This window comes from Corvus brachyrhynchos, unplaced genomic scaffold (genome assembly GCF_000691975.1).
Source record: "Corvus brachyrhynchos isolate BGI_N302 unplaced genomic scaffold, ASM69197v1 scaffold148, whole genome shotgun sequence".
NCBI lineage: Eukaryota > Metazoa > Chordata > Aves > Passeriformes > Corvidae > Corvus > Corvus brachyrhynchos.
The window spans coordinates 2,920,423-2,946,107 of NW_008239785.1; the positions used below are offsets into that span (position 1 = coordinate 2,920,423).

Consider the following 25,685-nt stretch of genomic DNA (forward strand, 5'->3'; position numbering starts at 1 on the left):
GGAAAGGAAGGAGGATGACATAGGCATGTCACTGGTACAACCTCCTCCCCGTGAACCATCAGAGAATCAGTGGCTGCAAAAGACAAGCTGTAGTACAGATGAGATGCTGCACTGAGGATCTGCCCTCTGGGCATGCTGGAACAGGGAATTCCCTTCCTGGCTCATGCCATGGATCAATTTACTGAGAGAGCCAGGAAGGCACAGGGCCTCAGCTATGCATAGACACTGGGACAAAACAGAAGAGAAAAATGCGTGGACAATTTAAATCTGAGGGGCCACCTACCTTCTTGGGGATGGAAGTCAAGTTTTTTCCTGTTGCCATGGTCATGATGGAGCTGTGGGGAGGCTTGCCCAGGAGCGAGATACTGGAGAAAGGCAAGTTAAGTGTCTCAGTAACGTGTTCAGGCACCAGAGATATTGTGCTTTTATCTGTGTCTAACATTTGAACCCAAATAACCTACTCCGACTGCTTGAAGCATTGGCACTTAATCTTTACATATGTTGTAAAAAGTGTTATTCATGGCAGGTGCAGACAGAGAGAGAAGTGACCTCCAAATATATGAGGGAGACAAAACCACCTGTGGTACCCTGACCTCCACCTGACACCCCAGACTCTCCATCACACAAGGCAAGGGTTAACACAGCAGCTCCTGTCACTGTTTCCAAGCACCTTGTCAAAGCAGGTGCTTGGAATAATCCTTGCAGCCTTCTTAGCATGCTGTGGGTGGTCAGCTTTCTTTTAGCATGGACACAGTGAGGCTGAGAGACTGGTCTGTGCATCCTGTGCAGGGTGGGGGGAGATTCCACCCTGACAGACTCACCTGAGCAGTGGGTAGCAGAAACAGGAGAGCCACACGATGTCTGTGGTACTGAGGATGGGTGGCAGCTGCACCAGGCAGGAGAGGAACTGGACAGAAACAACCCAGAGTGAAGAGCATGAGCAGTGCTAGGACACACTTGTTACCCAAAATGCTGCTGTCTTCCCCCAAAACACTGGGATGAGCTGGTAACTGGACTGCCACTGCACAGCCCCTCCATATGTTCCCATGGCAGGAGCTGCAGGGGATGCTTGTCTCCAGGGAAAAAGTGTTTGAAAGCAAATGTAGGAGGGTCAGGGAGCAGAGGCAGTGCAGGCTGAGATCACATCCATCTGTAACTTCCCCAAATGCGCTGTGTAAACCTGACTGAAGGCCACGTTCCTCTCTCGAGGCTGCCCCACTGCAGCCAACCAAATCCACGTGAGCCCTCCTGTGCTCTGAGTTAAACACTGTCCCCAGCCAGGCCAGGACTCACCTGAATGACAACCAAGGTCAGCTGGCACTGCAGCAGGAAGAGGAAACACTTGCGGATCCCATACGTTGCATGCCTGGCCTGGAAGGAAGCACAAGCCCTCAGAGCCCTGCTGGGAGCAGCTGCCAGCCAAGAGCAGTTATTGGCAGGCAGGGGCAGAACATGTGGCCTGCAGGGGAAGTGGGAGGGGAGAAGATCTGGACACATTGAAAGCAAAAAGGGAAGATCTCTTGCCTACATGGAGAGGTTCTGAAGGAAAGGTAGAATTTAGCCAAGGGGTAAGTTTGTTTAAACTCTTGGCTTTTCTGGGGTTACACTTCTCCCTAACACTGCATTGTTGTCTGGCTAGGGATCTCTGCAAGATTATACTTCATCCAGATGAACAATATTCATGTTCTGTTGCCACAAGGCACTATTCCCAAACCATCCACTACACCTTGGACTAGGAGGGTCAGGCAGGAAGACTTTCACTGTTGTTCTTCCTGAACAAAGGCCAGGAGACACAAGCAAAGCTCCTGCTAGCAGCACTGTGGGCACCTCAAGCAGAATGCTTGCGGGAGCTCCTGGCTGTGCTCCTTGCAGAGGGGAGAGGGGCTTGCTTGGCTCACCTGCTCTATGAGCCTGATGATGCTGGTGCTCTCCTCCTGGCGGAAGGACATGGAGCAGGGCAGGCTGTTGAGCTGCCCTGAGAGCTGCAGCGGGGTGAGCTCCTCTGAGCCATTGGTCAGGGTGGTGCTGGTGGCGTAGCCAAACGTCTCCCAGGAGCAGCGGGATGGGTAGAGAGGGTCCAGGGCTATGCTGCAAGGACAACACAGGGGTGTTGGTGAAAGGCCTCATCCCAGAGGAGAAACTGTCTCACTGCAGTCCAGCTTGGAAGGTCACACTGTGCTGTGCCATGCTCTGTACACCTTGCTCAGGCAGAGAAGCCTGAGCTATGACATGAATTTAGGATCAATCTCCCTAGACTTTCAGTTATCCACAGAGAAATAACGAACATATTTGGGTTTGTGGCACAAGGTCAACATACTGGCTGATTGAGAGGGGTGTTTCCACTCTTTCACCCAATGGGAAGCATCTGTAATCCACTTGGGGCACAACAGTCCAGCATGCAAGAGAGTTACCTTCCTTTCAGACATGGAAATACCTCTGTGTGTCAAGGGCCCTAAGCAGTCATCCCATCCAATACCCCCAAATCTCCATTATGAAGACAAAAGCAGCTAAAAATGGGCAGAGCAATTGTGAGCATCTCCCTGCACAATGCACAGATGTGGTGTGACCCATGGCTGGGTACTTGCTAAGATCAAGGCAAAGGCAGTTGGAGGATGAATAGACCCTGCCCCACCTGATATCACTTTGCAGGAAGAGGCAACTGTTCCGAAGGTTGGCAGAGCTTCCCAGGCAGCAGGTCACCTCCCCGTACTCCTGCATGATCTTGATCATCTCACACATGGCTGCAGAGGGACAGAAGGAGCAATAGTGTGTTATGTCATTATGCACCCAAAAATGCAGTGTTCCACACCCTTTCCAATCTGGATAACTAACAGATCTTTTAAAACTGCCCCAACTGATACTTGCCAGTCATGTACAGGGAGATCCACAGCAAAAGCATACAATTAGACAGTTAATGAACTGCAGGCCAGGTGCTCTGTATACCTGCCACTGCAGGAACTGAGCTGTGGTTCAGAGAACTGTGACCCAGAGATTTGCATTTTTCAGACCAGAGCTGTAGGTATAACCTGGGTGCATGAAACAGTTTCAGCATCAAAGGGTCTTGTTAGAAAACAGCAGAAATGAAATAAACCTGAAGCATTCAAACTGAAAATAAATAGTGTTTCAAACTCTGCTCAGCAGCACATCACTAGTGTTGCTGCAAGTGTAAAGGAGTAGAGTAACAAACCACTCCAAAAGCAGTGCCACACTCAGCCACTGTTCCTGCTCTCCCACCCACCACCACCTCTACCCTTTATCAATATGTTTATCAACATCCCTGGGGCCTCTAAGTCAAAGCTGCTGTTTGATCTGATTTTAGTTCTGTAGCTCTATGCACAGTGCTCTCTCTGTGTGTACATGGATTTTCTAGAATGCTCCAGACAAAAACCCCCAAGCCTCTCCTCTGCAGATTCCCTTGTAAACACTTTCCCTAGATTCCTGGTGCACAGAGACCTGCAGCACAGTGATGGGTTGGGTCAGGTGGGGAGCTGCCACTTCTGTCAAAGAGAGAGCGAGGAAATTTGGGCACTAAGTGTGAAGGCAGACTGGACCGTGATTGAGATGCTGCAAACTGTGACCAGAGGTACTAAAATGCCAAATCATAATGATGCTTCACACTTTTACTGGAGACTTGGCAGGTATTAGCCTGCTGAGCACTCAGCCCCTTTCTTAGATAAAATAATACCTCAGAGAGAGAGAGAGAGAGGGAGAAATTTTGTCCTTTCTGTTTTTTGCAATCAAAACCTGCAAAGCAGCAGAAGGTGTTAACAGCAACTGCCAAGGGAAAATTCTTCTGGGAAGTGATTTCTGAGTTATATAACAGTTGTGAGCAGAGATCAAAGTCTCCTGGTACACTGATAACACTTATTTAATGAAGGGCAGTAGCATTTTGGATGTTTACTTTTGTGTCTCTTACGAATGCAAATTGAAAGGAGTGGTTCTCAGCCCAATTCAGTAGCTGGGCAACAGCTGCACTAAAATTAAGTTAACACCTGGTTCCCCACAGGTAGCAACAGAGGGTAATTAATATCAATATGACCTAGATTTCTGGAATGTATCCCCTTCCCTTCACCCATGTCTACTCTTGGATGAGCCAGACCAAGGAGCTGGGGAAGGAATTAATGGACAGGAGCAGGAAAGGCCACTTACTCTCTGGGGTGCAGTCTGTGAACAGGGGCACCAGCAAAGGCACATTGTCAATGTTCTGCAGGTGAGGTCTCACCTGGTGGATTCCCCGGGGAAGTTTGGCCTGAAAAAGAGAAAGGACAGATAAGGCAGGGAGTGTGAGGGAGAGGCATTTCAGAGGGAACTGCTGAAATGAGAATGATGATTCCTAGAATTATGCAAATACATGTTCCTGCAGACAGAACTGGCTTTCCTGAGCCATTGTCAAAAGTTTTCTGATAAAGTTCTACATTGACCTGCCAAGCTGCCTGTGCTTGCCCTCAGGGTTTGTAAGGTCAGTGAGACAAACCTGTGCTCAAGGATTTCTAAGGACTTCTTGCCTGTGTGGAGAGTCTAGTCAGACACATCTGCTGTCTCCCAGCAACTGGATCTATTTCAATTGCAGCCACATCAACCTGCAGCAATGCAAGAAGGGTTCTTGCCTTCTAAAACCAGGCCTAATAGATTTTTTTTTAATCTGTATCTCTGATATTCCTGTAATCTCTGCTGAGCATGTGTGAGGTCTTTATAAAGCAGGAACACAGGTCTCACACTCTCACCACTGGGAAGCACCAGTCTGTGGGTCACAGCTGGAGGACAATGTTTCTTCTGTCTGCATGGAAAGTGGGGATGTTCCCACACCCTGCCCAGCCCATGGGACCCAGAGGAACTGAGGTGCAGCTCTCAAGGTTACCCCACGTGTAGTAGCCTCCAGTTCTCCAAAGCAAAGAGCTCTTCAGCAAAAGAAACTAACTAAGAGAACCCCAGATTTCCCAGGCTCTAAATAACCAAGCTGGAAGAGAGTGAGGGAAATCAGGAGACCCAACACAAACCAGTGAATCTGCTTCGAAGAGGAATTCCCTCTGGGATTAATGAGGTGACACTCCTGACCATGACAACAGTACAAGGTGTACAGGGAAAGGGGCCCTCACCCTGTTGCAGTCCTCCAGGAAGCTGGGGATATCACTGTCTGTTGGCTGAAAGCTGATGAGATCCGAGTGCCCTTCCTCTTCCATCAGAAGAAGCCCCTCCACATCATCTCGAGAAACTGGAGCAGAGAGAAGCAGCATAAACAATAATCACAAACCTGCCTCTGCCACCCCTGTGCCACCCACGTGGGACATGCACGTGGCGCTGCAGAAGCCAGGAAACGTGAGGCCTGATTTTCTGGGTTAGCAACACTCAGATCTCCCACTCAGTCATCTAAAATGCAGTATTTTTAGATGACTAATCTGTTCAGAGGTAGATATGGGAGCCTAGTCTCTGCTCTTTTGAGACATGATACTTTATCTGTTCTGCTGTCCTTCTAGGGGAAGAGAATAAAGAAATCCCAGCTGAAGTAAGAAAAAAAAGAGTAATGCACAGGCAAGGGACCTTCACTGGATTGACCAGGGTCCCAGCAAGAACCAGAAGCACTCTTGAGGACCTAAATTCATGGCAGCTGGTGCACAGAAGGATGTCTGTTTCCAAAAACTTGGTACTGGCTGGCTGAAAAGGCTATAAATGTCAAGTGCTGTTGCTTACACACACATGCACCTGAGGCCCATCCAGTTTTGTGCTCAAAGCTCTGATGGATCAGGTGTCAGGTGTGGACACGGCAACCTATGAATGGGTTTAAAAGAACCACCCAGGAAACACATGGCATTCAGAGTGGCCAAGGCACAGTTCTCACCCTGGTGGAGGTCATCATGCAGAGAGCCAGCATGGCTGGGGCTGGAGGGGGGGATCTCTGAGCCAGGCACATCACCATTGGGTGTTAAGGATATGTGGCAATTCCAGCCAGTCTCCAGACCCATTTTCTCAGCAAACACCTGTGGGTGAACAGACAAAGGGTTTTAGGGTGGCTGCCCAGGCCAGAGCACTGCAGACTGATGCCATACTGGAGCACAGGTACCTTCTGGACTCATTAGTGGGCTGAATCAGATTAACCTTAGATTGCACTGGAGCTAAATTCTCCAGTCAGACAACGAGGGGCCATGCAAGGTCAGGGGGTTCAGCAAAGACAGCTTACCTTGCTTTTGAGCTCATCTTCCAGGGAGAAGTAGACAAAACGAATGCAGGCATTGACCAATCCATCAATGAGGCGGACAATGTCAAGGCGGGCCTGATACTGAGATGAGACCATTCCCATGAAGATCTGTCCACTCAGAGCCTGGATACAGTCTTCCTTCTCCATCACTTCCCCAATCCCTTCTTCAGGCATGCAAACAACACGCAATCACATTGACACAAGAGGGGCCACGTGTGCATCAGACAAAGGACACGAGGTAGGGAGGCCACCAAGGTGACACCCAAGGACATGGTATCCACACACAGAAACATGCAGGAACACAAACACAGGAGGAAAGATGAAGAGACATCCATTTGTCCCAGCATACCCAGTCACAGCAGCGGTTTCAGAACATCCCCACACACAAGACCAAGAACACAAGTGGGAAACAGCAAGCGTGGAAAGGAAAAAGATAAAAGGCAGGGATCAGTCACAAGGAATTTGGGTAGAAAGGTCAAGGATGTGTGCTGCATAATGTTCACATGTGCATTTTAAACACATCCTACTGTGCCTAAACAACATGGTGAGTCTAGCTGAGGCACAGTGGCATCAGAGCACGAGGGGCTGATGCAAAGGAATTGAATCATGTTCCCTGCAGACACTTCCAAAGAGCCTCCAAAGGCTCTTTCACAGGGTTCCTTCACCATCACCACATCAGCCTGTGGTGAATGGGGGCTGGATGCAGCATGAAGGACAAAATAATAAAACACTTCACACAGTTGCAAGGCTTGCCACAGGTGGGACTCAAAAGTGTTCTGAAAACAGTCACAACTGTCCCCAGCTGCTGGAAACCCCGCTAGTCACATTTTACAGGATGGGAGACCAAGACAGAAAGAGGTTAAGACTGGTTTTCCAAAGAGCCTCCTGGATTTATGTAATGGTACGTGCTTCTTTCTCAGTTTCCACTGCTGTTCTGAAGGACATGTACAGCACACTAGTGGAAACAGTTCCTTCACTACAGCAATAAAATCCACCAAGGGATAATAGTGGCATAGCACCACAAATTTCATTCCTTTGAAAAGCCCATCACATGTGATTTCCATAAAATCAGACAAATAGTAAATCAAGTACTGAAACACCCAGAAGTCTTGACTCTCAGTAGCCCACTTTAGAAACAGACTTCCCACAAGGAGAATTTCTCTGCAAGCTTCAATAACTTAACTAGAAATACCCCTACCAGCTGCCACACCATTATTTCCTCTGAAAACGCATCTACTTCAGAAACCCTTCCTTCCAAATTTCCATCTGCTACTCTGAATAACAACGTTCTTACAGCTCTAGACTGATCTGATCCAGCCCCTGGGCCAGCAGCAGATCTGGTTACAGCCAGGACTGAAGACACACATACCATCCGAGCTCCAGCTGTTCCTCCGGCTGCTCTGTTTGATGGGAGTGGTCCCGGGGAGGTCACAGCACGTGAAGATCGCGCTCTGCCCCGGCACCTGCACCAGCTCTATGCACTTGCCATTGAGCTGGGAGGACAAGGCACAGTGCATTGGCTTGTATGCAAAGGCAGAGCAGTATCCCGACAGACAGGCCCGCTGGTAGAAATCCAGCACCTTCTTCCTATGTGGAAGAGAGAAAAAACAGGCAAAGTTAGCAAAAATGTGCCGTGTTTCTGACAATGTATGCTGTAGTTCCATGTATCTGGAAAAATGTCTTCCTCAAAGAGTGGATAGGAAGTCTGAAGAAGCCTTTCCCTGCTGTTTCTGCATTCTCCAAGCTGCAGGCACTGCAGGGCAACAAGAACACATATTCCAACAGGGGCAGTGGTGAATATTTCTGTTTGCTCATCAGATTGATGGGTATGAACATGGAGCTCTTTGAATACACTTATTAATATAATATGCTCTATAAGGCTGCCAGATGACTCCAAGGAAGTTCACTGCATGACAGAAGCAGCTTAATTCATCAGACATAATGTATATGTAGGGAGATAAACACCAAGGAGGGAACTGACAACTCTGACAACAGGATCTATGGCAGAGATAGCTGCAGTAGCAGATTTTTCTCCTATCCCCCTTCTGAGTCTGGGTCCCAGGAGCTGTATTTAGTCAATACTGAGTCACTGAAATAAGGTAAGGTTCCTTCTCTAAGTTGAATTCACAAAGGTAACAAATTAGACTTTATATCAGATGTTTCATTTGCTTGTAACATGATCAGTATTCCAAAAAAGATCAGTGGGAGTTTTTTCACACCTGAGGATAAGCAGATTTAGAAGAACAATGTGAAAAGTCAGTGAAACCAAACATTACTGGTCTGCTGTGCCAACAGGAACAGCAATTCAGCCTGTAGATGAAAATACAGCACACACTGTCAGATATTGAAGCAGGACTCCAAGGGTGTGATGCAGTGTGTGGACTGGTTCAGGCACAATTGATCATTTTCCATTTCATGTAAGACAACACATTTTTCTTGGAAAACAACAAAAATTCTCTGCCACCAGCATGACCTGATTATAATTCAGTCCTACTACACAGTACAGTCAGAATCCACTTACAAGAGGACAATATCCCAACAGATACAGTATGAAGTGGCTTGCTCTTACAGTCCAACTGAGTGCTTGTTGCTGTCTAATCTCTTACATTGCTATGATAACAATTAATTACAAGCAGAGATGGCTCCTGTTCATAACCTACTTGAAGCTCTTAAAAAGCTTAACAAGCATCACAAAAAGAATTTTAACAGAGTGACCAGGTTCCCTCTGCATTTCATCTGCAGCTCCTGAATGCCCCAAATGAGAAAGCTGCCCACCTGTCAGAGCCAGAGAGGGGGTAGATATCGGTACCATCCCAAAAGTCAGTGCAGGCCTCAAGGATGATGTCAGCTGTCCCATGAGAAAACATCTGCTCAGTGCCTGAAGTGTAGGAGAACAATGAGTCAGCATCACACATACAGCTCCCAGGAAGGGGATATCACACCAACTGCTCCCTTATTTGTTAAAACATGAGTGTTCCCACAAAATGCTTTGATGCATTCCAGATATCCCCTTTTCCTCTGCTGAAAGTCTTCAGTCTCCACCAAGAAAGTATTCAGGATTGATGATGCACCTGCAGCTGCCCATTGTCTAACTGTGGATTCAAACAAGGCTGTGATAAAATGCGAGCCATGTAGTCCCTTCCTATTCTCCCCTTACCCTGTGTATCAATCCTGCTCCTATAAAGGTGGGATAATATCTTGCTCCTGCATCCCACAGAGCAGAAGAAGAGAAATTCCTTTGTGCCTCTTGTCATGAAAGTACAAATACCAGTGATGAGCCGGGGATCAAAGTCTGCCTACGCTGCAAAGTACATTCAGTTTTAGGCCAGACGTGGAACCGAAGGGTAAGAGCTATTCTTGAATACTTTTCATTCAAGTAGCAGAAGATAATTTGACAGTGTGACCTGCCACATAACAGCCTGTTTCACATTTTCACCCTGAAAATGTGTTAAATCAGGATGGGTCAAAAGTTCAACATAACAGACTCTACAAAAGTAACTCATGTCTTTAGGGAGGAACTGAAAATCAATGGACACCACAGCTCGTCCTGTTTTTCTTTCTCCCCCTCTTTCAGTTTTTAATACAGACTCAAAATCTCTTATTCCCTCTTGTAGACAGAGGTGTTAAAAGGTTTGTCTCAGAGGCGTGTGACATCACTGATGCAGGTCCCAGGCACAGGACACAAGTTCAGGGATGTGGGGCTGCCTCCCCTCCACACCTCCTGCTCCTTCTCATTTGTATTGACCCATTAACATTTCCTGCACGTAGAGTCTCCCTTCCCTCATCCAGCTGCTCTGTGACTTTGCCCCCAACAGCTTCAAAGCTGAGCTAATGAAAAAAAACACCCAAAAAAAAAAAACTACTGCCAAGAAAAATGAGCCCAAAGGCTTCTTTGCAGGCATTGTTGCTGACTGCTAATGCTCACACTGGCTGGTGAGATCCAGAGCCAAGAATATCCCCTCAACACAAACCAGGCAGGGACCTTCAGGAACACTGGAGGATTTTCCAAAACATAGCAGCTCTCTGCTTTTGCTATAAATAGTCATCACAAGCCAAGTTTATCAGCATAACAAACCTCCAAGAGGAATAAGAGCTGTGTGTGAAAGAAGGAGCCTGTCTCAGGGACACAAAGGAGCAATTGTGCAGAGCTCTGGTTAATTTTATTGTATAAACACCTAATCCTTCCCACCTTGCTCCTAAGGTCAGATAGTCCTTGCTAGGAAAGAAGGAACAAGGGATGTTTATCCATGTAAAACCTATGTCCTGGACACAGAGCAAGAGCTTGCAATGACCACATGCACAGATGTACTGACATTCGTGCCTGACAGCAACTGCAACCCATTTCCCATTCATTCCCACCAGAATCTCACACCACAGCCCTGCTAAGGGGAAAGTGGCAGTGGCTGCAGACATTACAAACTGCAAGGAGTTCACTGAGCTGTCTTTGCCAGTAAAATGAGCTCAGCCCTTTCCCTTCCCAAATCATGAACTCTCAGGCCAGAATTTCTCTGGCAAAAGGGGTAAAAAATAATCAACAGGGCAGGGAGTATAACCAGGCATTGATGGCTGCTGGGACTCGTTGGGAAGAACCAAACTGCTCCAGCTGTGCCAGTGAGACAGAGCAAAAGGAAGGGAGCAGTGCAGCTCCAGCAAAGGAAGACAGAGATGGTATCGAGCCGTTCTAATTCGTGGAAGATGCCGGTGAGCCCCTCATTTCCATGTGGTTACTATGGATCTGGGATGAACACTGCCAGATGGTGGGACACATATTTCAATGGAATAGTAAGGGAACATACAGATAAGCTGCCTCCTATTTCTGCTACAGCTGTAGAATTTATTATGTATCTCCCTTTGACTGCAGCGTGTCATGGGAGTGGGAGGATTCAAAGATTTAGTCACAAATAATGTGTGGAGAGAGGTAAGTTACGTTCATCTGGTCTGACTTCTGCATAAACAGAGCCGTTTGACTTCACCCAATGTTACCTGCACAATCCAGTATTTCTGATTCTAAAATGGCAACATTTTAGGAAGTTTCAAGGGATAAGACCCCTTGTGAGAGGTGTTGCAACAGTTAACTAAACCCAACTGGCAAAACTCCTCTTAGAATTTACTCTAGACAGCATAATCCAGGTCACACATATCCGTCTGAGCTCCAGGCTCTAACCTGAACTGTTTAAAAGTGAGGATAAGGAGTTGAAATGAGGCAACATTAAAGGTTTTTCCTCTACACTAAAAATCTCAGCATCAAAATAATTCCTGCTTATGAAGGCAAAATAGCAGCAATCAGAACAAATGAAAAAGCTCCTTCCCAGAGAAACATAAAAATTTAAGAAGTGGGTGAGAGAAGACAGTTAACCTGGTAAAACTCTGGCCAGCACAATGATCTATTTCAGATTCAATATTGAACATATGTCAACTCCAGAGAGCCAAGTTCAGACAATTTAAGGAATTACAAAGAGACTAAGAGCTCTGACAAGCAAGCTGTTAAACCTTTCTGAGGTGCTTTAAGACCTCAACCAGCTGTACATCGTTTCCATCCTAGCCCATTCCTACGGGAGTAGGAAGGAGTAGAAAGAGTAGAGAAGTCTGCATGGCTTCAGGTGTTGTATTTATGGTGACTGTGAGTTTGCATGGGAGTTTTGTGATTTCTTATTATTATGCAATATAGGAGTGTGCAATGTAATGTGCAGACAACTCACAAAGATAATAGTTTATGATTTATCAGAACCATGAGCATTATTAACTAAAACCCAGAGTGATATTCAACCCTGTGCAGTATTAGTTGCACTACCATCATAAAGTCTATTAAAAGCTCAATAAACCCATACCATGCTCTGCACTGCCATTTGGTCCCAGAAAACAGGTCTACTATGTGCTATCTAAGATAATTTTTTTAATTATTTATGTTTCTGGAGTGAGTCAAGGCTGGGAAGAATTCTCCCTCTCAGTATACCACAGATGATTCACTGAGGTTTGCTAATCATATCTGCACTGGCCATGGGCAGAGCAGGGCCATCACCCACAGGGACTCCAGGCTCTTCCAGCATGACATTTTCTGGGCTATCTAAGGAAAAGCCTCCCCTGTGCCAAGTGGGTACCCAAAGAAAGAGGCAGCCTTACTGGTAGTGGTGTCCTTCACAAACAGGTTAATCATGTGGCTCAGGGGTGGTCTCCTCTTGGTGATGGATGAAAGCTTCCCCAGGATGGTTTCCTTAACCATCTCATCACTTGGCAAGCGGTACAAAGCCAAATAGTTCTCCTGCTTGAAAAGATCTTTAGCACCTGGTGTGAAACCTGAAACATGAACACAAGAAGGAGGAAAATTAGGCTCTAATCAATGCAAAAGAAAAGACCCTTCTCCTGCTTCTGTGCCACCCACTTTGTGCTCATTCTGACACCTCCCCAGCAACTGGCAGGTGAGCTGTGCTCATTGTGCATCACGTAAATATGGCTCAAGATCTAGGATGAAAAACACTCAAAAGGACTAGATTAGTAATTACAGTGTCCATGCTCTTGTTCACTGAAGAGAGTAACTGTGACATTGCAGGACAGGCACAGAAATGAGTTCAAGTTCCCAGGTTTTAATCCTAGTGTTACCTCTAACCTCTTACATCCCCTATGACTCCATTTTCCCATCTATAGCTGAGGTACACCATTTATCCCCAAACTCCTTGTAAAGCCCTACTGTAAAGACAGGACAGGTATCTGTTCATTAGCAGGTATTTTTGTCTCCTGATGAGACTGGCAGACTCACACCAGAAGAATAAGAAGCCGAGCCAGGGCTGGCTGGCACTGTGCTTGATGACATTTGTTCCTTGGATAGCGCTGACAACGTCAGAACTTGCCAAAAGCCATCTCTTTAATAAACTCTTTTGGCAACCAAACAACAACAGAGTCAGCTCTGAATTTCCACCTCCTCAGCAAACAGGACTGGGGAAATATTCTTGTGCTCTCTAAGGATTAAGTGTCTATTGACAGCTCTGATTTCTCTGTGTCTGCTCATCCAGTTCCTCCTCACCTATCAGCCTGGCAAGCTCACAGAGGCCCCAGGGCACGTGGACAGGCAGCACAGCATTGTGAGTCTCCTGCAGGGCGATGTTGCAGAGGTGGTCGGAGAAGCGGCACAGCCGCTCGGTCACGCCGGCGTTGCACAGGTTGAGCAGCACGTTCAGGCCCAGAGGCTTGAGGGAATTCAGGTGCATGTGCCAGTTGGAGTCATCAAACTGGATGCAGGAGGGGTTCTGCTGGTCTTGGGACAGGCTGAGCATCTCCAGGTGGTAGTCACACACAAAGTCTTCAGCCTCACAAGCCAACACCTCACTGTCCCCAACAACCTGGTCCAACAGGCAGAGAAATTCTAATTGGTTACAATGAATACAGCTTGAGCCTAGAATCCTGCAGGGATCCCAGCTAAATTGCCCAAAAGGGGGTACTCTGTGTGTTTGAGTCGGTGTTACAGCTTCACAAAAGCCTACTTGTGTGCCCCTCCAGTATGTCTTACCTGAGTATGTTCCTCCTCTCCACCCTCCGTGTCCTTGCTAAAGCTCACGTTAGATCCAGAGGGATGTTTGCTTCTGCTGTTTGGCTTCCGGTGGGCAGAGGCTTCAGGAGCCTTTGGAGCATCACCAGACCAGTTGTTCCTCTCTTGTTCATTGGCCATGTGCACTGTGTCTGCCAAGGGGCCAGAGAGCAAAGCATCTCTTTCATGGGGCTGTGGGAGACCAACAGAGCGAAGGGTGGTGATTCAGTGGTTGAACACAAGGCACTGCTGATTCACCCGCTGCTTTAGGACTCCTGTAGAAAAGGATCCTTCCTGCTTCCTCATCTTTTAAGCAAAGAATTATGGCACAGGACTTCTCTACAAGGCCCCTCTATAATATCACATTGTGTGTCAGTCAAACTATGATTGCAGCCAACACATTACATTATGGATTATGGATCACTCACCTCATCTTCCATCTCAGGATGGCAGAAGGACCGTGTGGAGAGCTCATCAGTCAGATCTTCGTGGCTGTCATGAGGTGGTTCCACCTTCCCACTGAAGAACAGAACAGTCTCTGGGCTGGGGTTTGGCCAGGAAAGAATCCCCTGCTTGTCTACACAGCAGAGCACCTAGAACATCCCACAACACCCCCAAGAAAGCAAAATCTTAGTGAAGACATGTCTCAATGTTCATGCTTAGTTGTAAATATCATTACTTCATTGAACACATGGGAGGATAGACAAGTCTCTCCTTCATCAACTTTCTCTCTTAAAAAACTGCACCTAATAACACTCCAAAAAATCCAAGAATTCCTTGCTCTAACAAGATTGATGGGTTGTTTAACACCAATTTTACTTCAGCATATTACAAACTAGGCATGAAGACCAAGGGAAGGAAGCAACTACTCAACCTATTTCACCAGCTACTACCGTACCAGGACCCAAACCAGCTGATTCTTGCACAGGAATCAAGAGGGCAATTTGACCAGAACCAGAGCTGGAAAATACAGACATCCTGTCAGATGTCACAGAGTATCTCAAACCATTGTTTTAGCCTGTAAATGTGCTTGGACATGACAGGACAGTTATAAACTCTTCTACAAAGACAGGTGCCTGAAGGGTTTCTAATTCCAACACAGTGAACTGACTGCAAACAGTCTGTGCTCAGGGAAGGACGACATGAACGATGGAAATGAAGCATCCTCACAGGGCTCCTCTTTCTGACAACCCAGCAATACTCACAGTGACAGATCCCAGACTGTGGAGCAAGCTGGAAGTGAAGCTCAGAGTTGGGGATTTGCCTTTTAGAACACAGAGGAAGTGGCTCCAGATACAGCGTATCATTTCCTGACGAGGGAAGCAGAGGACATCAGCCAATTAGATACCCATTCATTGGAAGATGAAGGGAGAGAAGGAAAAAAGGGAGTATGACATTACCTGCTTCCACTTTCAACACAGGGATACACTGTAAGATAGACATCAGCCTCTGTGGGAACCTGTTACCTGATACAGTGCTGGCGTTCTCAAGGGAAAAGCATTTCTTCCCCTTTCCACTGATTGCTAACAGTCAGTCTGATTGTTGAACTGAGAATTCACTGAAACTACCTCTGTCTATCCAAAAACAGAGAAAGAAATTCTGAAGTGAGCTCATTTTGAGTGAATCAGTTGTCACCTCTTAGTGTTTTTTTCCTGAAGTAATTAAACCCCTCGGATTATGGAGTTTGAGGCCTTTGGTTTCCCACCACCACGTTGCAAATCAGGTAAAGGATGGGGTCCCTGTGGTGAGGTGACTTGCCCAAGCTTAGTTACTGAGGCAGTGACAATGTTGGAAATAAAGCCAAGGTGCCCTGACTACTCCATCATTACAAAGGTATTGTAATGAAACAGAAAGAAGGGGATATTTTGCAAAATTAAAATATCCAGTTGGCACCCTTCATTTTCCACACAAACATGTTTCAGAGGGAGTCTGGATGGCAGCAATCAATCCAAGCACCAGAGCTGCGTGTTTTCCTCTGTGCAATCCTAAAGCCAGCAAAACCAGGATTGAATTACTGTGTTATTTTACCACTTTTTAGCTGTTACTCTGGAATACTGTCACTGCAGAGCACGTCCCCCAAAGCTCCTCAAATCATGTTCTCTGGATCCTAATGATTAGTACAGCAGTAAGCTCAAATGCAAAACAATCCGGAGCTATCACCAAGAAAAAAAAGCTCTTATTTAAACCAGGTTCTCCTAAGCAAAAATGTTACAAAAGAAAAGAAACAGATCTTCTCAACAGGGTAGGTCAGCTGAAATCACTCCTATTTAGTACCTGAAAAACATCTCAGCTAAACGATGAACTGGCAAAGAAAGGCAACAAAACATTCAGCAAAGGAAACAGGTGTGTGTGCACCCATGTGCATTCCTCTGAGCGACTGGGAGCAAGGAAACAGGAACTGACTCCTATAAAATCTAGGGATTTTTAATCACTCCTGGAGTGCATCTGCCTCCTTATGGAAAGGGGAATCTTGATGCCAGATTAGACAGAGAAGTATCTTTCCTCTACCCACCTGTTTAATCTGGATGATGCAATTTATAGAGTGGCCAGAGCAGTTCCTTCCCCAGAAAAAGGGCTCCTGAATGTTTAATTGCCCCAGCTTTGGAAGCACCAGTAATGTGCTTAAGCCTGATAAGGAGCCCATGGAACAGGATCAGACTTTTTAAAAAGCCTGAACATTCCATGGTCCCCTCTGCAGTTTGGTCTCGGTGCTGACCACCATTCCCTCTGGGTTTTAGTTTTGGCTTGAACAAGGTTTTTCTGCTGCAAGCAAAATACTTCCCTTCTTTCAGACACACATCATAAAAAGTTTATTTTACTTCTGGAACAGGCCTTGAAAGAGGTACTGTGTTCAGGACAGAAAACATTGATTTCAAACCATTTGCAATATTCATAAAAACACAACTGGACTCGGTATCGAGGTCACCTCAATCTCTGGTCAGCAGAGCAGTATTTACATGGGGAGGTGGAGGGGAAGGACATGCAACCTGCATGCACAGCAAATTAAAGCAACAAATGAGTGACAACGGACAATTGACACAAGTAAAAAGGGTCTAGCAACAAGCAGGAGATCAGAGAGGAAGGGAAAGGATATCATGAAGTTCTGCAGTGAAGATGGAGGAAAACAATTCATAATAATAGTACCTGAGAAGATACCATCTCTGTGTAGCTGCTGAGAGTGTCCTCTGAAAACTTAGCAAGCTGCAGCAAGAGAAGAGACCAGTTACTATAATTGTGCTCAGAAATGTGCCAGGAGGAACATCCTTCCCTCAGGATGTGCCTTCAGGGAGGAGAAAGCAGGAGTCCTGCTCTGTGGCAATCACTGTACCAAGGCAGACCGATAACTCAACAAAGCAATTAAGCCTTTAATGGACTCTGTCTTTATCTACTTGTGAAGCACAGGCAAAGTGCTTGGTGCTGTACATCACAGAGGAACACACAGTCATTACCTAAATGTCTACAGAGAAAATAATAGCAATTAGACCCAGAGGAGGCTCTTTCTGTGTGGCTATTTTTAGTCAGAAAAAGCCAGGATTGAGTGATCTGACTTTAACTTATATGGGTCAGTTACAGAAAGGGAGCTGGAAGAGGGGTTGGAAAAGCAGGTGCCTGGAACACAATGGACACAGAGGAATGAGGTGATACAAATGGGATGTGGATAGCAAATGAAAAGAAATTACAGCAGGGCACTACAACGGTGCTTGTGGAATTACACTGAGAAATTCACTAACTCATAAGTTTTGCATCCAGCACAAAGGCATTCCACACTAGGTGTAATTCTGAAAAAGTTTAAATTTAAGTCTATTCATAACCATAAGTGAACATGGCAATTACATTTATATGTAAATAAAACTATAGCCCAAATAATAATGCATATATCTGGCACTTCAAAAAGGATCAGTTTAACAAAGCCAAAAAAAGGCAAGAGAAATCTGTCAGAAATCATTTAAACTGAGAACTACAAAGGATGATTAGGAACTGGTTAAGAATATTTTGTTACAATTTTAAAAAGCAACAATCCCATAGTAAAAGTAAGAGACCAGTTTTGAGTGAAAGTGAAAACAGAAGTAAAAATTAACATAAAAAATAACGAAAAGTATACCAGTAGGTAATTAAAACCAGACCACTGCTTGTTAAAGACGGTGAAATTACAAATGACATTGCAGGCAAGGCAGACATGTTAAATAAATATTGCTATTCCTTATTCAGTGATAAAATCATACCATATGATAACTATGAAATATTTTCCATTCCAACACCAGCTACTGAAAGTAAATATGTTTAAATTAGCAGGTCTGGACAATGACTGTTACTGCTGATTTTGCACAAGGCTTGAACTATGGATTAAGTCCCAGTTCAAATGGAAGTGGTGCCAATGCCCAAAAAGGGAAGGAGAACCATCCAAATTACCACAGGACCCCAGACAGACTTTGATTTCAGACAGAATAACAGAGTGGCTAATATGAGACTCAATTAAAAGAAAAGAAGTGGAATAATACAACCAGTGCCAAACACCACAACTATATGAGCAGCAAATCTCCTCAAATTATTGTGATATCTTTTTTGACAAAATTACAGATTTGACTGATAAAAGTACTGCTTTTGACATAGACCATTTGGTAATTTGACTTGATTCTAAATGTTTGAGTGGTTTTCTAACAAAAATACCAAAGAAATTGGGCCCATAGAAGATATATTAGAAATAGACTATCTCTAAATTGAACAGAAACAGAAATTATTTGCAATAATGTGATACTAGCTCAAGCAGGGACAAATCTGGGTATTTTGTTAATAGCAACTAAAAACAACGCATTACTGATAGAGACTGTAAACGACACAAAGTTTGGGCCAGAGTGCAATGTAAAGAGAAAAGACCACTGTCACAGAACAATATGGATTGCTTGGGCAATATGCAAAAACATGTATCTGAACAGGCACAAATCTAAGGCTGTGTATTTAGGTGCAAAAATGAAGGCTGGAGTTACAGGACAAGGACTCTCAGAAAGCAGTAACTGCAGACTATCAGCTGAATAAAGCCTGGCCTTTTAAAGCAGTGGCTAAAAGATCTAATGGGATCCTTTGTTGCACAAACAAGGGAACACAGAGCAGAAAGTCCAAATTATTCTGAAATTTATCAAAAGCACAGCTATTACTGGAATATTTTGTGGGTTTTGAGATTCATAACCCTACAGCAATCCTGAAACAGTGGAGAAAGCTAAGAGGAACACCAAGAGAAAGATTAGAGGTTTGGAAAATATGTTTATAGTGCCTCAAGGTGCTTAAACTGTTAACCAGAGATGGTAAAAGGGAATGTGAGTAGTCACAACAGACCAGAATTTTGATTGACGTGCTCTTTGCTCTTAAATCTAGGAGACAAAAGATGTAAATGTTCCAAAGGCTGGAAATCAGATACAGCAAAAATTCCCACTAATGCAGAATACCCATTTTTAACAGTGAAGGTAAATAGTTACTGAGACAACCTATGAAAGGCAGTACATGTTTTCAAACCGACAGCAAATTCCTTTCTAAAAGGAATGTTGCTGCAGTCCAACTGTAGTAATGCAGCTTGAGGCAGGGGCTTGTTTAGGGGGGCACTGGTTTGTGTCCTTTCAACCAGGCACAAAGGTCACCTCCAGCCTTGAAAAATTGGGAATCCATCAGCTTGAACATGATAGGAAGGGGAAGAAGGTGGAGAAGTGGCCAAGTCGCCACCAAGTAGGCCAAGTGATTGGAGAGGAAAAGGGTCTTACCTGCTACATTTTGAACAGAGAAGAGAGAAGGAAGGAGGGAAATAGAGAGGCCAAGTGACTGCCCTGGTCAGGGGGTGAGTGACCAAGGCACATCACAACAGCTGTTCTGCAGCAGCAAGGATGGAGGATCATGTCTGAGATGCCACAGAAAGAGCTGGCTGGAGAGACAGGGTTGCCTGGACAAGAAAAATGAGAAGAGAGGAAAGAACAAAAGGAAGGTGCAAGTATGAGTGACAGGGCAAATGGGAATGTTGAGAATGATGAAGCAAGGAGGCCAAGGAGCTCTGGCTTTTCCCAGCTGAATAGCAAACTATGAAGGGAAAGAAGGAGGCTTCAAAAGTACAAACCAAGTGATGCTGAGAATGGGTAGGAAAGGCAAAGTGGAGAAAACACTGAGAAGAGATTCTAAAGGTGCAAATGCTACTGTGGGATGTAATGTGTCCTTCCTCCCAGGACACAGGCAGCTTAGTCATGTACAACTAGAGGGAAAATAGAAAACACAGATCCAGGGCCACAGAGGCCAAGGAAGGACAAGGAGGAGGGAGAAACTCTGTCCAAGTAACAGAAATCAGCACAGAAGACAAACATAGCTCAGTGCATCTCATCAGCACTGCCACCAGGACAGAAGAAGGGACACCTCACAGTGCATCCAACTCAGGATCACACCCCATCAGACCACCAAACTCCACTCCCCAAACCAGCACAACCACCAGAAACTGCTCTTACTCCCTGACCTACTCAAAGGCCATGCCTGCAAACAAAGCCCCAGAGTCTTAGGAAAGGACTGTTCAGCCCACAGAACACTGCAGAGGATATGATGTATCACATTCCTTCTCAGTGGCTACGCGTTGCCCAGATATAGCCACCACAGGGCATTTATCTCCCTGTTGACCCCTGTGACAAATGATATTTATCTGACAGAAAGCACATGTCTTGAAGAGTTTTATGGAATCACAAGAGCTTCCTATCACCTTGGGATATCCGTAGAGAGGTTGAAAAAATTAAAGCATCTGTTCAAGAAGTAATGTTGTACTCCAGGGAGAGGGAACAGGTGGGACAAAGATATAACAAGGTTTTATAATTATGAAGACACATCTGCTAAATTCAGTGTGGTCACTTCACAGAGCCTTTTCATCTCCTGCCCTTGTCTCTGCAATGTGGGAGAAACCTACCAGTGAGGTGGATGAGGCCTTGCTCATCTGGGCCAAGACTCTGGCTTCTCCAAAGGCTGTAGCAAGAATCCACAAGACAGGAAAGAGCAATGGAAGGATGGGTAAGACACCATTCACCTGAAAAAAACAATCTGTGATCACCAACAAGCACAGAGAGACAACAAGAAGCAGAATCTCCCACGTGACATCTTTTCCACCACAGTGAAAGGATAAGGATAAAAGGCCAGGGCAGGAAGGAAAGGGACTGGAAGCAGTGCCAAAAAGTGCACACCTTAGGGGGGTTTACTGAAGGAGGCCAGGAATCAAAAAAAAAAACCTGCTGAATTTGGTGTAAAACTCTAATGAGTTTAAAGGCAAAGGATATCATATATATAGATATAGATAAATAGATACAGATAATCACATACATGGCAAATGAGAGAGCAAAACACTTAAAGGGAAGTCTATAAGGAATGGCCAGGGAAGTTCTGCTGTCCTCCTCCACTGAATGCTCCTGGACCCAGCATGCTTCCAGGTCCAGGATGCTGCCATAGGATGCTGTCACAGGATGAATTAGGTCACTGAGGGAGGGAATCCATCTTGGTGGTGCTCTGGGGAGGAGGTGTAGTGAAGCTCAGAGCTCTCCTTTACCTGCAGCTGAAGAAGAGTGTACTGCCAGGAAGCAATTCCAGGAGCTTGGAAAATGAAGCGCACGGCGTTGGTTATCAGGAATCCAGCCTGCAATTCAGAGATGACACTGTCACCTGACTACCTGCACTTGCATGGAAGGGGTTTTCAGTGCCTTGTAACATTCTCAGGCCTGGGAAAGTATGAAAAATGTATTTATGATCTGCTGCTGCAGTTCCTCCCTCCACTCTCACGGCTACGTGGCTCAGCATCTCTGAACTGCCCAAGGTACACACAGAGTCAGCTGCATGAGTGAGCCTGGCCACAGCTTCCTGTTGATGGCAGCAAATTCTTCACCTTTATTGACAACACATGGCTATTCTCAAGGACAAAGGCTTGGAATGAGACCCACCAGCACGATAGGGACGGCATATTTCAGCATCACTGACTGTACAGTGAACCTCTCATTATCCAGGGCTGTCACAGGCCGTGACAGAGCCATTTCCAGGCACCACCTAAAAAACAGAAAACAGCCTGAAATTTCAGCAACTAAGACCCTAACCCTTCACTTTCCTTGGATATAAACCTCCTAGCAGACCTGATTAGAACACTGTGCTCAGCCTATGCTATGAGGGATGGCTGTCAAAAGAGAAGCCAACATCCACAATAAGAGTGTGGCACTTGCCATGGTACATTTTCAGTGTTGTCAAGCAAACTCCTCAGGACCCCTCACCTGCTTAACAGGAAGGCACCAACAAGGACATAGACAGCTGGGCAGGCACTGTGCCCTGCATTTAACCCACCTGACATTATCAATTATTGGGGTCTTCAACACACGGAAGAGACGATAGAGCTGAGGGTTCTGAGGTCCCTTCTTCACTTCTCCCCTTGGGGAGGGCGGGGGTGAGAAGGGTGGAAATAGATCTCCAGGCTCCAGAACTATGTGCTCATCATCCTAGAGAAAAGGTCAGAGGCTTGTGTTCAAGCACATCCGGTTATTTCATGAGAATTGGCATTTGGAGTGAAATCAAACCCACCAAAGGTACATTTCAAGCTTTAAACTTTTTCCATCCTTCTTCAAACAGTAAAATCTTTGTATAGATCTTGTAAGTGATTAGTTAATTTACTTCTACCCCAGGTATTTTATATTACCTTCTTTTATAATAAATCAGTAGTAAGGAGAAGGTCAAAGCAGACAAACTTTATTTCTGCACATAAAAAGCAGGATAACGGATGGGGTTTGTATGTCACATTATCCTACTGGATAGATTCACTCCACTTATATTTAGCAGCACATTACATTTTCCCCTTGACCTGGGAGAGGAGGAAACACAGTGCTTTTGTATAACATTAGTGTCTCCTGTCCAGTGGGTTTGGGAGTTCATGGAGAAGATGCAGCCTGGCTAACTATGAGCCATCCTTGACTGAACTGGAATTTCAAGCTATTTTCAAGGTCAGAAGAAACCAAATACTCCCATAACCTGTACTCTGGGAATTAAGAGTATTAGCAAGAAAAACCTGGGAAATATATTGTTACAGGCCAGGGAAATTAGACAAGCAAGTTACCTTAATCCCTCTCAGAGAAGCAAATGACTCCTGGCCTGGCCTCAAAGCAACAACATCTCCTTCTACCAAGAGGCTCACGGGCAGGTTGACAAGATGCCCATCCCTGTAGGCCCAGTGAAGGGACCAGGATGGGGCATAAGGCATGTGAAGGTCAGGGTACATGGAATCTGACCATTTCACCTCTTTGCCAAGTGTATCTGAAAGCACAAAGTGTGAAAGAATGAAGTGGCAGCAATTCTGGATTTTACATCCTGCAGTGGGCTATAGGTCCCCCAGTGCTAAGCTCAGCCCATTCCCATGATCTTTTATCATCTCTCTCTTCCTCTGTGATGGCTTTTCCCTTCTCTCTCCACCCAGTATTAGCAACTGAACAGTCAATTAAAACCCTGTGCAACAGAAAAGCTAAAGGCTGTCCTTGAAACTGCCCCACTGGCATGAATTGCCCCCTCAGGTCCCAAAGCGCCCATTGAGACGATGCTCATGCACAGCAATTTATTTCCTTCTGCTCTGTGTTGTGGTACAACCCCATGTGTTCTCCCCCCATCATCTGCTCAAGGCAGATATTTTTATAAGGATGTTAGGATTCGAATTACTCCAAAGCACAGCCATAACAGACGCCCACCTGGTAGCACACAGCTTGGAAGCACATGGCCACATGACAGCTCAAAATAATTATTTTACAGGACAGGCATGAGGAGAACACACTTCCCACAGCCTGTTTCCGTGCAACACAGGGGAAGGTTAGCAAGCTTAATTAGGAATGCATGTGATCAGGTTTGGGGAAAGATTCAATGGGAGGAAAACAAAGTGCAAATGGGACAGATGAAGGCGACCTCACCGTTTATCTTATCAACGATGGTTTGAAGCCTCCTCTCCACCTCTCTGCACTTCAGCCTCTCTTGACGCCCGATCATGAGGAGATCCAAGAGGAGCAGGAGGAAGAGTGCCAGTGCATTGACTATCTCAGCACCTTGGCTTCACACAGCAAAACAGGAGGAAGCAGAAAGCAGATGAGGTTTGAGTAAACGAGCAGAATACACTGCCAGACACCCACAGAGATAAACACACAACTGCCTGGTTGTTTATTCCCACATCTCACAGATTTATGGCTCAAAAAGAAATGCATGATCACACTTCTTCTTTAGGATAATGACACCAGAGAGGTCTGAAAGGACCCATCTCAATTAAGAAATACTTTACAAATATGGTCAAGGCATGTATGGCACAGTAACTTCTCTCATCAGCCACTAAATTCTCTGGTTTCAAAATACTTCCTAACTATTATAATGCCCTAGGAGTTTTAAAGATCTAGGAATGCTGTAGAAAAAAAACCCCATAGTCTCTCCATAGGACACTCCCTGGGTCTATTAGAAGTAAAATTAAGCTGGCTGAAGTTCTGTGGAAGGGAATGATAGGGAATTACCAGTGTGAGTATGCTGATATCAAGACATCCAGACAGAATGAGGGACAACACTTAACGTCAACCATATACAGTACTAAGATGATATAAAACTAGCAGCTTGCTTCAGTTAAGCAGCACAGGAAGCTTTGCTCACCTCCCCTGTGGCTGGCTCCCATAGCAGCACAGCAGCAACAGCACTGCCAGCAGCATCAGAGACGCACCAGGCCAGTGGAAACAGGAGCAGCGGTTACCATGGTACAGAAAACTGCTCCTCCACACCTCCTGCAAAGGGAGAGCAGCAGACAGTCAGCACTCATGGAACACAGAGCCAGACGTTTGGAAAAGCAGAGTGAGAAAGGGTGAAGGCAGCAGCTGGTGCTCCAGGGAGAACAGAACTTTGCCAAACCCCTGAACATGACACAGAGCATCCCAGATCCATTGTGTGAATCCTACAGCACCAGTGGATGCTCAGCTGGTGAGTCTGAGTGAACACTCTGCTTTTCTCTTGATTGGAAGAATGAAAAGGCTTCTGTGCCAGGCTGTCCCATTGTCACTGACCAACCAAGGAACACTTTTAAGCACTGTGCATAAACACTGGCACTTTGTATTCAACACACACGCCAGGCAAACACGGTGGACAAGGGGAGACTGTTAAGCTTCACAGCTCTTTATCTCCACCTGTGATGGACCCTCTAAGCTCACTGCCCTTGGTGACTCTTGAAGTCCTTAGATCCTTCACATGGCAAGAGGCATCTTCCCAAAACTCTGGCATCCAGGAGAGAAGTGCTGACAGAAGCACACCCTTAGACAGATTCCTTGCTTTGTTCCCAAGGACTTTAGCAGTTCTACACCTGGACACTCTGCAGCTGCACTCTGGAGGGGAACGCAGCCAACTTCTGTTTAACCCTCATCTTTACTTTGAGAAGGGGAGACCGAGTGCCCAACTTGTGCTGTTTGGTGCCTCACCTTCCACGAAGTCCCTTTTTTCCGTTCCTTCTGATGCCCCTCCAGCAGTGCTGACAATTGGTCTCTCAGGATCGTGAGGGCTTTCTTTGTGGTAAGGCCCAAACTTGAGGTCATCTCATCCTGAGGTGCCAGAAAAATAAACTGGTTAGTGCTTCCCTATTTTCCTTTTAGGCTTTCTCCTGGTGGCTGACAGAGCAGCTGATGGTGAATGCCCTGTACTCAGCAGCAGCAGCCTGATTCTCTGTTTTCCTGAAATCATCTTCCCTCCTGTGAACTTTAGACTGCTGGCTGGAATTAGAGCACTTAGACAGTATCAGGTAAACAAACCAGTCCTGACTGTGCTGATAAATACTTTATCAAAGAACAATACTAAGTAATTTCTGTGAAACAAGATCTAATCGGTAGAGGCTGAGGACAATACAAACAGAGGTTATGCAGGCTTGAACTGGTGTCAGCTTGTAGAGAGAACAGAACACAGTTATGGTAGAATTTTAATGATACAGGATGAATT

At 45.6% G+C, this 25,685-nt stretch overlaps 1 protein-coding gene across 1 annotated transcript in view; it reads right to left on the minus strand.

Moving 5' to 3' along the window:
• Positions 1-25,685, minus strand: part of TMEM94 (transmembrane protein 94) — a 36,435-nt gene that overhangs the window by 4,153 nt on the left and 6,597 nt on the right. Inside the window, exons 2-27 of the mRNA XM_008640587.2 lie at positions 25,175-25,294; positions 24,363-24,490; positions 23,645-23,781; positions 22,807-23,003; positions 22,044-22,195; positions 21,653-21,755; positions 21,265-21,351; positions 20,635-20,751; positions 16,857-16,913; positions 14,918-15,022; positions 14,141-14,305; positions 13,695-13,904; positions 13,212-13,527; positions 12,314-12,487; positions 8,969-9,071; positions 7,563-7,780; positions 6,176-6,357; positions 5,837-5,975; positions 5,097-5,212; positions 4,150-4,249; positions 2,633-2,741; positions 1,899-2,088; positions 1,294-1,371; positions 822-907; positions 229-365; positions 1-4 (exon numbers count right to left, since the gene is read on the minus strand). The exon at positions 1-4 is cut by the window's left edge and continues 120 nt beyond it. Of these exons, the coding sequence (XP_008638809.2) occupies positions 1-4; positions 229-365; positions 822-907; positions 1,294-1,371; positions 1,899-2,088; positions 2,633-2,741; positions 4,150-4,249; positions 5,097-5,212; positions 5,837-5,975; positions 6,176-6,357; positions 7,563-7,780; positions 8,969-9,071; positions 12,314-12,487; positions 13,212-13,527; positions 13,695-13,904; positions 14,141-14,305; positions 14,918-15,022; positions 16,857-16,913; positions 20,635-20,751; positions 21,265-21,351; positions 21,653-21,755; positions 22,044-22,195; positions 22,807-23,003; positions 23,645-23,781; positions 24,363-24,490; positions 25,175-25,294 (3,530 nt within the window). The remainder of the gene's footprint in view (positions 5-228; positions 366-821; positions 908-1,293; positions 1,372-1,898; positions 2,089-2,632; positions 2,742-4,149; positions 4,250-5,096; positions 5,213-5,836; positions 5,976-6,175; positions 6,358-7,562; positions 7,781-8,968; positions 9,072-12,313; positions 12,488-13,211; positions 13,528-13,694; positions 13,905-14,140; positions 14,306-14,917; positions 15,023-16,856; positions 16,914-20,634; positions 20,752-21,264; positions 21,352-21,652; positions 21,756-22,043; positions 22,196-22,806; positions 23,004-23,644; positions 23,782-24,362; positions 24,491-25,174; positions 25,295-25,685) is intronic.